Source organism: Drosophila mojavensis, unplaced genomic scaffold (genome assembly GCF_018153725.1).
Source record: "Drosophila mojavensis isolate 15081-1352.22 unplaced genomic scaffold, ASM1815372v1 contig_19, whole genome shotgun sequence".
NCBI classification, from domain to species: domain Eukaryota; kingdom Metazoa; phylum Arthropoda; class Insecta; order Diptera; family Drosophilidae; genus Drosophila; species Drosophila mojavensis.
The window spans coordinates 1,514,413-1,528,476 of record NW_025318726.1 but is presented as its reverse complement, the minus strand read 5'-3'; the positions used below and the strand labels follow the sequence as shown (position 1 = coordinate 1,528,476).

The window sequence follows — 14,064 nt, the reverse complement described above, 5'->3', positions numbered from 1 at the left end:
AAATATAATAATTAAATAAACAACAAATAACGAAATAAGTCAATAAATATATGAATAAATAAAAAAAAAAATTAAAAAATTAATTAATAGACCTATAATAATAGTAAATTTAATGAATTAGAAACGAAATAAATAAATGATAATATAAATAATTTAATAAATAAGCTTATAAGTATATTTATTGGTTTATTATTTTATAAATCAATAAATAACCATAAACGAAAATTCATTTGTTGTTTCATACATTTAAATAAATGAAATAAGTTGTAATCAGCTGTTACTGACTACATAATATCATTTACCCCATTTTCACACCCCAAATGGTATATCCAATCTTTCAGTGGCCGGAAATGCATTTTCCATGTCTATTTGCCATGCCTAGTGCTCGGATAAGGGAAAATTTGACACTTTTTGATTCGAAAATTGCATGTGTTGCGGGGAAATGGTGTACATTGCTTCGGACAGACTGATGGACGGTAGACTAACATGATACAACTCCAATATTTCCTTGAATGAGTATATAAATACGTAATAAATTTATTCACATGTGAAATATAATGTATATAATATATTTATGATGATCTCTTTGAAAAATATATAAACGTTTAGTTCAATATTCGTGCACAAATACTGCAGACTCTTCGTTCAATTACCCATTAGTATAGAAACTATTCGAGGAATAATTTAATTAAAATCTTAAATAAATTCAATTCAAAGTCAAAAATAAAACTAACTTTTTCTTTTAACCATAAACAATTTTATTTCAATAAATTTTATGCTCTGCAACTGTGCAACTAAGGATGTGTACAACGTCTAAATATTGTAAATGTGGTCAGAGGTAATTTTGTGGCAAGTATTTCATGCATCGTTGTAAGATCGAGGACGTGGTATAAAAATTTGAAAAGATGTCCAAGCAGATTTCATTCACTGTGCTTGCTGACTTGTTGCTCATCATTCATAGTATGAGTGATTATACAAATATAAAAACATTAACGCACTCTCTGAATCGGGACTCAACGCGGATCTCAATAGAATGTTCGGTCCATATGTGTGTTCAGCGAGAAATTTCGATACATTCCAAAGCGCACGACATCGTTGGAGAATTTCTGGGAGAGGGGAAAGAAACGCGTTGGTATGGTATAGGCATTCGGAGCATAGTATCCATATTCAGAGTTGCAAGTGCGGTACATGGTATTGGTGTCCTTCTCCACGCCATAGCCCTTGAAGTTATCTGTGAAGGGATTACGAGAATAATTTCCATGTAGATCGAGAAGTAGAGGCTGATCACTTACAGGGGCATTTGATATCCTCGCGCTTGTGCAGATTCTCATAGAGCTTGGCCGTCTGCACTTGCGGCTTACGTTTGATAAATTTAAGAAATTCCGCTTCTGGATTGAAGCTCTCCAAATCATCACAGAAAGTTTCACACATTTTCACTGAAATCAGTGCAACCTCAAATATGTAAATGTAAAATTTGTTAGTTCTGAGTTGTTTTTAGTTAAATGGTTAACTGTGCTACAATCCGAGCATATCGAACAAATACTCCACTCGCCCAAGGGTTGCTTGGTTACGATTCGAAACTGACAGACGAGGCGGCAACAACAACGCATGCGCGCTGCGAGCTGTCAGCTTGACAGTTCAACAAATGGGGGGCAGATGCCAGCCCTGAATGATGAACATATACACAAATTGGGCAGCAACTTGTTTGGTCTGACGGATGCACAAAATGTACAATTTGTCGAATGTGCTTAACTTCATCATCTGCATGGCCAGCTTCAGCCAGTCGTTCGACGGGGCCTTGGCGGTCAAGCGAGGACCCCACCATCCGCGTGGGGAAACACGACGAGTCGACCAGCATCTCACCCATGAGGAGCAGTGAGTGTTGGTTGAGAGGAGTGTAAATAGTTTGCAGATAAATATTTTGATTTCCCAACAGTCGCATTGATGACGACCTCAAGGATATGGGCATTCAGGCGAGTCTGGAGGACATGAGCGAGGAGGAGAAAATATTCTACATGTTCAAGGTAAGCAGCTCCAGTAGCTCGCTGCGAGTTCCATTAACTTACCCACACACTCACACTCACACCCTTAAATAGGCGCACGACAATGACAATAACAATGCTCTGGACGGCCTGGAGATGATTCAGTCGGCCATGCATCACAACTACGACTATCTGAAAAACAAGCAACGCGACAGCTATTTGCCAAATGCCAGCGAAGAACTGGACCACTTCATAGGTGAGTTGAGTTGAATCCTTATACGAATGGGCATAATACCCTACGATCATTTCACAGATGCCATTGACAAGTTTCTGCTGATTGCGGATGACAACAACGACGGGCTGCTGCACTACCCGGAGTTCGTGAAGGCCGTCACCGGAGGCAAGGAGCAGCTGGCCTTGGAGCGGAACATGCTCCGCTAAACTGGGTGCGGATGAACTTCTCTTGATACAATAATAGATATAGCTTAGTTAAATTGTAGCACTTAGTTAAATCACACGTGTATTTCCATGCTGAACCGTTGAGACTGTACATAACACACACACGTACACACTAGCACACACACACACACCACCATAAAGCCGCAGCCAAAAGCAATACTACAATAGCACTATTTAAATAAATATTTCATTTGTACTACAATAATTGAACCGGGAGTATTAGTATATTAGGCGCTGGAGGCGGGGCAGGCGGGCTATAAGAGGCCATCGCAGGACTGAGTGGTGTTGCAGTTGGCTCCTCGATAGCCGTCGTAGGCGGCGCGCTCCATTAGCACGATGAGGTCGTTGTAGCGCGGCTTCTCCAGCGGTGCGCTGCAAATAGTTGACTCCATAAATAAAGTGTGAATCAATTTCAATACAGATTGGCTCAAGCTCACCCCTGGAACACATCGATGGCGCCCAGCAGCGCGCGGCCCGCCTTGGCGTACTCGTAGGCCGCGTTGGGGCAGGCGCAGGCCGCGGCATACAGACAGTCGTCTTGGCCGGCGCCCTGGGCGGCCAGAAAGCCCATTATGAGATAATCATCGCCGGAGCTGAGGCCCAGGCCATAGGTGCCGTCGATGCGCGACGCGGAGCGCGCATAGCCATGGCCATAGCCCACGCCGCTCCAATGGCCCGCTCCCAGCAGGCCGGCCGAGAAGATGAGCACCTTGAGCAGCACTATGATCAGCAGATTGGTGAGGTTCAAGCTGAGCACCTGCGAATAGCTGACACATGCAGTAATCATCTTTCGATTGGTTAATATGCAAACTGCGCACGCACTTGACTATTGCCCGCGGAGCGATGCAGCAGCTCCTTGGCCACCTGGACGACCACATGCCCCGCCGGGCTGGCGAACATATCCTGGGCGCTCCGCAGCCACGACAGCGGTCGCAGCTCCGTCTGGGTGTCGTTCAGCTCATTCGTTGCGGGGCTCTGCAGCTGCACAGCTACGCTGGCTGCCCGACCACAGCCCAGGATTGCCAGCAATGACAGCGCGAGCCCAAGCATCCAGTTGGCTAGCATTTTGTTTATTATTATTACTTGTTAAAGATCGCGTGCGAGTTGTTGTTGCTGTTGTTGTTGCTGTTGCTGTGGCTGTCGCGTCGTAACTGGTCTGAGCTGCGGCAAGTGCCTGGTTTTTATCTGTCGCACATCTGGTGGCCAAAACGGTTCCGTCTTGGCTTGGCTGCAGGTAGCTGCAGCGGCAAGGCCAGAGGCCCAGAGACGCCGGTGAATGTTGTGCCTGGCTGCACCGTTAAAGAGAGCTCACAGTGCGGCATTTGCGGCAGCGAAAGATCGAGAGTGTTTTCCTGGTGTCATTAGCCTGAAATTGGCCACACATTTTTCCACTTCGAGGATCGCCACTTACCTGCCCAATGTCAGAGATTTCCAGGTAAACGCACGCGAAATTGTGCGTGTCCTCAAGTAAACCAACACAATTGCCATAGTTTTGTTTTTGTTTTTGCTTTAGTTTTTGTTGTTGTTATTTATTTATATTTTTGTATCAATCATCAACTCGTTTATTGTTACTTGGGTGTTGCTTGTTGTTGTTGTTGTTTGTTAAGTATGTATGAATGCGTGTTTAATGCAGATTCGAAACAAACGTTGATTTGTTGTTACTCAAATGTTGTTGCTGTTTTAGAAGAACTTTTAATTTCATATATAAATATGAATATTCATACAATTTCGATTTTTATGCAATTACAGACAACATGCAAATACATAATGTATATATGTATGTATATATGTATATATGTATATATAAATGTGCGTAGATACTATACTTTCACAATAATACGAGTATGAGTATTTATTTGGTATATTTTGCAACATCTGCACGTAGTATGTATGTAAAGAAGTATTTATTTATTTTAATATATGTATAAGTATGCGTGTATAATTTTAAATATTTTATTTGCTTTTGCTTTTATGTTTCTTGTGTCTTAGATTTCAGCATTTCATGATGCGCTCCATGATATTGTTTGATGTGATGATATATGATATAAAGCCTGTATGTGTGTGTGAGTGTGTGTCTTGAAGGTATATAACCTTCTTCCATTGTAAATAGATGTTTGTAAAACAATTGTATATGATTTCATATGTGCCAGTTGAGTATAATATATGTATGTAGATATTGGATTCGATTCGAAATGATGATGTATGTATGTGTGGCCCATGATGTACATATGTATGTGTGTATTTTCGAATGATATTCATTAATTAAAATGCATTATGCCATGAGAACAAACCAAGCTCAGGACTCAAATGATAAAGATAGAGCTCTTTGTAAATATTATTCATTAAATTCGTAATACATATTCCGAAAACTTTTCACTTTTGTAAAACACTACTAAATTTGAGTTATACATATATATATATATTTGTAATTGAAATATTTCTGAATTGTAAAGTTTATATTAAAAGGGGAGCTGGGATTAAAACAGAATCTATTGTTCGATTTGTATATTTCGTAACTAACTGAGATAACGGTCGTCACTTTTCAAATACATATTCTAAAAGTTTGTAATATACAACCCAAGCTTAAAGTTGGTTTAACTATTTCTCGCGATATGTAACAACAAAATCAATCTATATAGATATTTATATATATTTAGCTATTGTTAAAATAATGCTTAAACATGTGCGTAACAAAATCAATTTAATATTTACGGCTAAAGTTTCGCATTAACCTAGTTCCTCAATGCAATATGTCTGCTACTTCTGTTGGCTTCTCTGCTATCATATTGTATGTTCGTTGTGGCATCCAACAATTGGGAATAGTCCATATTGCATGAGCATCGATCCTCTCCAATCTCCAATCTCCCATTTGCATTCATTTTTCTACTTTTTGTTTCAGTTTCGTATTTACCTTAATTTAACATTGCTTTGCTCGCTGTTGTTTGAGTAGCTATGCGAGTACGTTTGTATGTGTGTGTAAACATTAACTACTAGTATATGCATGCATATATAAATGTATGCATACACATGTATGTATATGTATGTGTTGTACAATAATATTTGTGGGCATATAAACATTTAATTTGTGTGTAATTAGCTTTTGTGTATGTAACATTTGCTCATATATTATATATATATATATATATGTTCATATATTATGTATAGTTGTTATTTTGAAATTAGTATTCATTAATAACCATCGTTTGCATTGTAAACATTTAGTATATATTAGTTGAAGTTTCATTTTCATTCAATATTGTCTTTTATCTAAGCACTCGAGTTCAACGGAACTCACGATCTGTGCCTTTTAGTAGTTTATTTATTTAATATTCATCGCGCTCGATAACAATTTGTATTTTATTTTTCTGGTTTTTAGTATTATACGAATAAATTCAATAGCAAGTTAAAACATTTAATATACGCCTGCGAATATAGTATTTATTTAGCAACATTGAATATGCCATAAAACTGTTCTCAATAATTATTAATATTCTCCCATCATTCAAGCTGCCGCCCAATAATGTTTATTTATATGTCAGACGTCTTGCGTCTCTATCCCTAACATCCATCTCAGTTGCAAAACCAGTCAAGTCATCGTCGAAGTTTCGCATATTTGTGTGGTCTATTCTTGCATTATTATTGTTGTTACTTTGGTGGTTATAATTATACATTGTGAGTAGTTGAGAGTAGTTCTCCTTTCCTGCTACCATATCGCAAATGAGAAGTAACTGCATACATATTATTTATATATATAATAACAGGAGATTGTACATATAGATATTGTAGCATATTCATAAAACTCTTGTATCGATAGTGAAAACTATAGTAACTCAATGTGTATATAGATAATGTTAATGCTAATGCTGATGCAGATGCTAATGCTGATGCTGTTGCTGATGCTAATGCATGTTCATTCCCTTATGAAACCAGGAAACTTCGGAGGCAGAAAAAAGACAGATTCTCTATAGTTTAAATGTGTTTGTGAATGAGATATGCTATGAATGCTCCATGAAGTATTCGAGTGTGTGTCTCTGTATGAGTGTGAGTGTGTGTGTGTATTTCTGGACTTATTTCAAATCCAGTTCGTCCTCCTCCTCGGGCTTGGCGTTCCAGCGTCTGCCAGTTGAGTTCACGCTGCTCACGCTGCCCGAATCGCTAAAGTCACTGAAGGCCGCATTCTGTATGCCCTCGTATATCTTGTAGGAGTTGGAGGCTCCAACGCCGCTGGAGCTCATGCTCATGCTCTTGGAGGCGCCGAAGCGATCGGTCTTGTAGTGGGAGGGCGGTCCGCCGAAGATCATGTCCGCATCCGAGATGGAGCCGCCGGAGCGCGTGTATTTGCCATTGCCCGAGCTGGAGGCTGTGGTTGGCTTGCCATCTCCGAATATGATGTCCATATCCGATTGCTTCGAGGCTGTGAATGCAAACACACACGAATTAATAAATGCCCAACAATAATGAATAGATCAATGCACAATAATTTTGCGTGGGTGCAGTTGGGAGCCAATTCTAGCGCGCTTAAAATTAGCACTACGTCTGCCAATTGCTTACACACGGATCAAACTGGATTAACTGATTAAGGTGAGTGATGAGAGATGGCTTGAAATGCGATCACAATGAGCGTATGAGTATGACAGCGAGCAGTTTCAGAGTCTTGCAAGAGTCCTCAATCAACTTGACAGTGAGTGTGTGTGTGTGTGCATGCGATGTTCGAATGGATCTCGCCAATAGAATTCAAGTTGGAATTCGTGTGTTGAACTATATTTGGTGTGGGTAGGGGAGTGGGGGCGGGGGGTCGGTCTAGGTTTGCTTGCATTCCGCTGCAATACACACTCACACATACACATATACGTATAGACAAAGATAAATTTAAGATAAAAGAACTGAAACGGTTGCAAGAAAAACACATCTATCGAATTTTGTTCTACTTGAAGCTTCAGTTAGATACTTGATTATGCTGGCGTGTGTGTGTCTGTGTATCTGTCTCTCTGTATGTATGAGTGTGTGTGTGTTTCGTTGTGCGTGCCGAGAAAGCCGAGAAATTAACTGAGTTTGCGGTGCGCTCTATCGAGTAATTACTGTACTTCAGAGATAGTTGTTGTTCCTGTCTGTGTGTGTTGAGTTCTGTGTGTCGTTGTGGAGATTCGTGCGTGCAGGCAAGCGAATAGCAGCACTGGCGAGTGGCGAACTTACAAACAGTTTTGCGGCGCACGCGTCGTATACGTTATATTTGGCTTACACTTTCAAAGTTGGCTATCATATGAGGAGACTCACTGCAGAATACACAGAGAGTGGCGCCTAATTGGCTTTGGCTAACGTTCAGAATCGCTGTCTACTTGGCTAAGGGGGTTGCTTGGTTGCTTGGTTATCGATTACATCTTAACTTGGTCGCTGCTAAACTCGCATTAATATACAAATATACTCGTATCAATGTAGCTATGTATATATGAATATGTGTAGTATGGCATGTAGTTGAGATTATTGTGGGGTTATTCGTAAGTTGCGCTGATGTTACAGATGCTGATGCTGATGTAGATATGATACTTGGATAATGATACAATGATGTCTATACACTGATCTTGATGGCTGGCAGCCCACTCTAGGTCTTGCGCAGCGTTAGGCTGACCAGCAGCACGCCCACGGCTAGATAATTACCATTGCTCTCGGAGCGGGAGTAAGAGGGCCGCGTGTACGAGGGCAGATCGCTGGGATTGTTGTAGCCGGCCTGGGAGGCCAGCGAGTTCGAATCGTAGCCGGAGGTGTCGCCCGGCAGAGCGGCTGTGGTCACAGCCGCCGGCGCACTGTAGACGCTGGCCGAGCGCAGCCCAATGGCCGAGCGCCAATCGTTGTTGGACGCCGAGCTGGTGATGGCGGCGTTGGCGGTGCCCCCGGTCCCGGCTCCGGTGCTAATCGCCGTGATGCCGCTCGCCTCGCTTGCGCCGGCGCCGGCGCCTGCACCCGTGTCAATGGCCGCGGTATTTGTGGTGTTTGTGTCCATGCGCGTGATGGTCTCAATGGAACTGTTGCTGTCGTAGTTGCCGTAGCTGGTCTTGTCCTTGCTCAGGGTGCTGCTGAAGCTGCTGCGATAGGCGCTGGCGCTGACGCTCGAGCTGTTCGTGTTCGTGTTCGTGTTCGTGTTGATGTTGGCATTGGTGGCCACGTTGGGCGGCGGTGGTGGTGGACCGGCCGGAGGTGGCGGCGACTTGATGCTGTTGCCATTGCGATTGATGCGCGACGAGATTGAGGACGACGAAATCGATGATGAGGATGAGGTTGTGTTCGAGGCGGCACCGATGCTGGCGATGCTAACCGACTTGTGTGGCTCCTTGTCGAAGGGATTCACCCGCTCCTGTGGCTCAAAGTTGGTGACGGGCTTATACCCTGCAGTTGTTGTTGCTGTTGTTGTTGTTATATCCGTAGTATTGTCGCTATCCGAAGCGCTGGCAGCGGGCCTAACGGCTGAGCCGGCCGTTACTGCAGCTGCTGCTGCTGGCTCCTCCTGCGGTCGGCTGGGCTGTGTGGAGATCACATCCGAACCGCCGGACTTGCCGCCCGAGGCGAACGAGAACTGCTTACCCAGAAAGGAGCCGCTGAAGCCACTGCCTCCGCTGCTGGTGGGTCCAGCGCTGCTGGGCACGCTGCCCAGCCCGCTGCTGTTGCTAGTCTCGCTCGCCGTTCTGCCGCGCTTCTTATTAGCGATTTCCTACATGTCGCCAAATATCCCCGCGAAGGTCTTCCTCAGATTCTTCATGGTGTCCTCCGCATCCTCGACGACGGAGCTCTGAGTTTGCGGAGGACGCTGTCCGACCCTGGAGGCAGTCGAGATGCTCGACGCCTGCGACGTCTGCGAGTCGCGACGCACCCCACCCACCGAACTGGGCACCGACGAGGACGGCTCCTCGGGCAGCTCTGAAATGCTGCTACGGCTGCTCAAACGCCCAATCGAGCCCACCGCCGGCGAGGTGCGCTCCGGTATTGGTGGTGGTCCGCCCATCGGGGCTGGCCGCGGTCCAGCGGGCAGAGGCGGAGTCGGTGCCAAGTCATCAGTGGGACTCTCGGCGCGCGAGGAGACCGAAGAGCGCGACGGCAGCTTGCCAGGACCCGTCTGCGCCATGCTGGGCCGGCACACGTTCTAGAAAAGAGTCACTCAGCTAAGTCAATGTCCAACTCGTAGTCTGATCTGTGATCCGAAACTCACCTGCATGCGTCCAGACACCAGATCAGCTATCTGCCTGCGATCCTCCTCCTGGCTGTCGCCAATCAGGGCGAAAGTGCTATCGCAGGCACTGATTATGTACTCGCGCCCATCCTTGCCCACCACCACGGAAAGGCCGCACACCTCCATGCCGCCAAACAGTTCCGATATCTGTGAATAATGCGCTCCATGAATATATGTAAATTCATACAGAAATATTTGTATTTATATATGCGCATAGCTCAATCGAATCTAGCCATCGAAATCGAAATCGAAATCTGTTTTCGATTTGCTCGTTCTGTGTGTGGGTTGTTACTTGTTTGCGGCTGAGATACCCTGTGACAATAGCTAAGCGAGTATATTGGCTTACTGGTTTTCAAAAAGTTTGGCTTGTTTTAATACTCATAAAGATTTGGTTTTAGATGTGTTTAATCTATATAATATATACAGCTGTATTTATAAAAATTTTAAAATAAAATTTTAAAAAATTCATAAAAATACAAAATTAAGCATAGGATCTTAACCTTATTTTGGAGTTTAAGTATTAATATATAATTTTTTGGAACTCATTTGTTTGGTTACTTCTAATTCGACAAATATTAAATTATAATCTAAATTCGCTTTAGATCACTTTTCCATTTAAAATCTTCTTCCTCCTCTAGGCTTCAACAGGTTACAGAGTATTTGCCGTGCATAAGACTCGAGCGACAAAATCTTTACAACTTGTTGTTGTTACAGTTGCTGTCGTCAGCTCTTGGTTTTAATTACAAACACAGTTTGTTTTGATTAGGGGCAACGTCGCATTGCTTAGAATTGTGGGCATAAGACAGACATAAAGAGAGACAGAGAGAGAGAGAGAGAGACGGAGAGCGAGGCCTGGCTTATGGGCCACCCACCTAAAGCGCCGTCGCTGCATTGCCGCATTGCCCGCCCGTTTATCTAAGTAATGCACAAATTGCAGTTGCTGAAATTCATTTGTGCGCGTACGCGGAAATTCTGAGTCAGCGCGCTGGGCCTAGCCGCGTTTGCACGCTGAGTTCTATGCCATTTATGGCCAATGATGAAATGCCTCAATTGATGGCATTCTCGTGTTTCATAGTAATTATTGCGGTACTCAGTTCCGTTGCATCATAACTAATGCGTGCAGTATCTATTTTAAAGTGCGCTGCATATTCATGAATATTCGAATATTCGAATCGAAGCTGGCTCAATGCGGCGTGCGCCACACAAGCCAAGGAGTAAAGCCCACCAAATCCAAATTGTTGGCCCAAAAAATGTGCCGCGAATAATTCAAGTCGATTTTGTTGGCAATTTTGATTGGCAACGTTTGATAAATGTGCTCGCCGCTCTGGGCTGCCTTTCAGTTGGCTGCTCATAAATGCGGCTTAAACGCCCGATCTCTGTTAGCCGTTTGGGCTACATTAGCTTTGTCAGCAGGCCAGGCTAGGGCAGGGCAAGGAAAGGCCTAGACAAATAATATAAAATCTCAAATTATCAAAAATATACTCAAAAAAAAAAAAAAAAAATAAATAAATAAAAAATAAAAAATATATAGAGCAAAAGTATATATATATGGGGAATATATTCTATTTATGTATGTAGTTCCCATACTTCACAAATCTAAATTCCATGTTAAGCTAGGTTTTTTTTTTTTTTATCACTATAATTTATCATCATATATGTATATCATCATTTAATTCCATTTATATATCATATACGATCTGAGCATTCGTAAGCGTATTTGAAATTCGATGAGCTGGAGCACATTGCATTTCTCTTCAAATTTGACTAACTGTTTTGGGTTTCAGGCAGGTCGACTTACCTCATCCACCCAGGTTTTGTACTTCTCGGTTAAAGTGATTTGCTCGAGCATGGCTGAGCCTTGATTGGTCTTCCAATTGCCAGTGATGGATTTGCGCCTGTCAGAGAGAAAGAGAGAGGGAGAGAGAGAGAGAGAGAGAGTGAGAGTTGGGTGCATGCATGAAAACATAATAAATTAGCTGCAAGAGCGTAGATAATGCATAGCAGTAGACGATTGTCTCGTTTTGGGTACTTTGAACCCGCATCGAAGTCGTCGTCGTCGTCGTTGAACCCAAACAATGAACTGCACTTGGTAGGATGATTGCCAATTGGACGGCTTTTAGCTGGCTTTTGCGCGCCGACGGTGGCAGTTGAGTCCAAGGTCAATTGTCAGGCAGCAGCGGCGAAGGCACTCGACACTCGACCTTATGGCCATCTACATTGATATCGAGTCAACGAGTCAAGTCGATCGGTCGATCGGCCGATCGGTGCCAGCTGTCTGCGGTCTGGAGCTGTGGTCACTTACATAAAGGCCTTGTAGTTGTTGCCAATCTTTTGAATGTGCACGCTGAACTTGGCATCGATGTAGGGCTCGATGGTGCAATAACAATGCGAATCGTTGCCAGCGCCGCTGACAAGTCCCGCGGCATCTTGCAAGGCGCTCTGGTTCTCCAGCCGGGCCGTGGCCACGCCGCCATGGCAATGTCCAGCCTTCAGCACGCTGGGGAACTTCGTGAACTGGAACTGCAATGACAAAAGAAAACAACATTCCAAAGTTGAGACTGATTGGAAATATATAAATTAAATGTGCCCGCTATCGGCTTTTCCTTTATGCGCTGGCGAACATGAATTTAACTCTATTGTAAACGTATGTTTAAATTCATTGGAAAAGTGCCAAAATGGCTTTGCTTGAATTCGAATTTGTGTTCTGCTAATTGAATTAAGTATATATTATATTTTTACTTATTACAGATAAGCATGGGCGAATTGACTTTTGTTTGTTGTTGCGCTGAAAGAAACTTTTCAAGAAAATTAAAAAATTATTGATTTGCAAAACAATCTTTCTATTAGTTAGAAATAAATCATATATTTCTCAGAAATATATTTAAAAATATTATATTAAGTCAATAAATATTTCAAAATTTCTGATTAAAATATAATTTATTTGCAAGAGAAAAAATGTGTATATATTTCAATATTATTATGGTAAAAATGTGTTCCATCTATTTACTACACGCTATGTGTAGCTCGTTAAAAATTTACCGAGCCAATGAAATTTTGTTGAGTCTACAGTCAGCCCCAATTTGTGGATATATTGTATATAGAGCCAAGAGCACATAAATCATTAATAAACATGTGGAAATCTTTAAATATTTATTGAAAGCCCCCAAAGAGAAACAGATCAACAAACCATAACAAACGATGACGCGGACAGAAAAATTGTCGCAATTGGCGCGCGGCGCAAGAAAACTCTCAATGAATATCAATGACAATGTCTAGAGGAGAAGGGAGAGTAGGGAGCGACGAGAGGTGCTGAGTGCTGAGTGCTGAGCGGATGCCCTCCCCTATGAGTGGATGGATGTATGTATAGGCAAGGGGTGCTTAGCCAATCGTGGTCACACCCCCGCATTGTTGGCATTCTTGGAAGCTGGCACGTACTACGTACATACATATATACTACTCGTATGGCTACTTGTCGGGTTATATCAGCGCACTTAAAATATGCACAGTGACGCATCCGCTGAAAGATATATGTCTGGCATCTACCTAGCAGCTCCCACATAGTATTATCGCATATGCCTTCGGCTTGTACTTGTAGGCGTTGCATGAAACATGCCCCCATGCCCAGTCCCATGCCCTGCACGTGTGCGCGCCACATGGCTAGCCACTTGGACTGCCCATATGAATGTGTATGTGTGTGTGCATGCGTGTGTGAGTCTTAGAGTGGTTGTGAATGTAGACCTGGAAGTAAGTCATTGCTGAGGGGCTGGACTGTGGTGTAAAGTATAACTAAATTATTGCTTGATATGCTCCCTGACAGATGCGCCATTCGGTGTTCGTGCCATTCCATAACCATCTGCATCTGCTGTGGCGCCAGCCATGCTTGTGAGCATAAACTATATGCCCGCAATACACGCAATTAATATTGCTGCCAAGGTAAAATAATGCGCAGAAATGCATACATACGTACATATGCAATTGAAGCAGCCGCTGGCCGCCAAAATACTAGAGTTTCCTCTATTCCTCTTACCTCTTGTCTTTCTTCTCTCGCCTCTTCTAATGAATTTACGACGCTTTTGATCGGCCAGCGACGGCGAGCGTAACTCGAATTGTGTGCGGGTGTACAAAAGACTCAGACCGTTGGAAGAAACTCAATTGGAATGCGCTCATTGCGCGTTGCTCTTGAATTTCTGAATGCGTTTGATCGACCGACGAAAGCCTCTCAGCAGCAAGCAGAAGCAACTTAAGGAGTACCCTGTGCGGGTGTGCGGACGGGTAATCGACTCAAGCAAGCAGAGAAAAAAGCTCAATCTCAACGAGCCGAACGCTCGCTCTTTGGCTAACTGTAACGATCGCGCTGACTCTCTCGGCGCGAGCCGAGTGACTGGCGGTCGGCTTCGGCTATGA

The 14,064-nt window shown here is 43.3% G+C and overlaps 4 protein-coding genes across 5 annotated transcripts in view; 1 reads left to right on the top strand and 3 right to left on the bottom strand.

The window, feature by feature from the left end:
• Positions 1-734: 734 nt before the first annotated feature.
• Positions 735-1,531, bottom strand: LOC6572443 (UPF0691 protein C9orf116 homolog). Its single transcript, XM_015166420.3, has 2 exons — positions 1,293-1,531; positions 735-1,231 (listed from the first exon to the last, which is right to left on the bottom strand). Exons 1-2 carry the CDS (start codon positions 1,429-1,431, stop codon positions 1,026-1,028), a joined length of 345 nt encoding a protein of 114 aa, XP_015021906.1. The 5' UTR covers positions 1,432-1,531; the 3' UTR covers positions 735-1,025.
• An 87-nt stretch (positions 1,532-1,618) lies between these two features.
• Positions 1,619-2,646, top strand: LOC6572444 (multiple coagulation factor deficiency protein 2 homolog). The gene is made up of 4 exons (XM_001998516.4): positions 1,619-1,875; positions 1,937-2,024; positions 2,097-2,238; positions 2,296-2,646. The coding sequence occupies exons 1-4, from the start codon at positions 1,718-1,720 to the stop codon at positions 2,421-2,423; spliced, it is 516 nt and encodes a 171-aa protein (XP_001998552.2). The 5' UTR covers positions 1,619-1,717; the 3' UTR covers positions 2,424-2,646.
• LOC6572445 lies at positions 2,472-3,799 on the bottom strand. Of its 2 annotated transcripts, none has more exons than XM_001998517.4 (3): positions 3,264-3,799; positions 2,879-3,198; positions 2,472-2,813 (listed from the first exon to the last, which is right to left on the bottom strand). In XM_001998517.4, exons 1-3 carry the CDS (start codon positions 3,504-3,506, stop codon positions 2,696-2,698), a joined length of 681 nt encoding a protein of 226 aa, XP_001998553.1. In that variant the 5' UTR covers positions 3,507-3,799; the 3' UTR covers positions 2,472-2,695. The 2 variants fall into 2 exon arrangements, with proteins under 2 accessions (XP_001998553.1, XP_032584133.1); XM_032728242.2 differs by having other exon boundaries at positions 2,879-3,208; positions 3,264-3,411.
• A 223-nt stretch (positions 3,800-4,022) lies between these two features.
• The window catches only part of LOC6572446 (synapsin), a 30,139-nt gene continuing 20,097 nt past the window's right edge, over positions 4,023-14,064 (bottom strand). The window contains 5 exon segments of the mRNA XM_015166421.3: positions 4,023-6,855; positions 8,097-9,573; positions 9,640-9,807; positions 11,459-11,555; positions 11,963-12,180. Coding sequence (XP_015021907.1) covers positions 6,509-6,855; positions 8,097-9,573; positions 9,640-9,807; positions 11,459-11,555; positions 11,963-12,180 — 2,307 coding nt within the window. The 3' untranslated portion in view covers positions 4,023-6,508.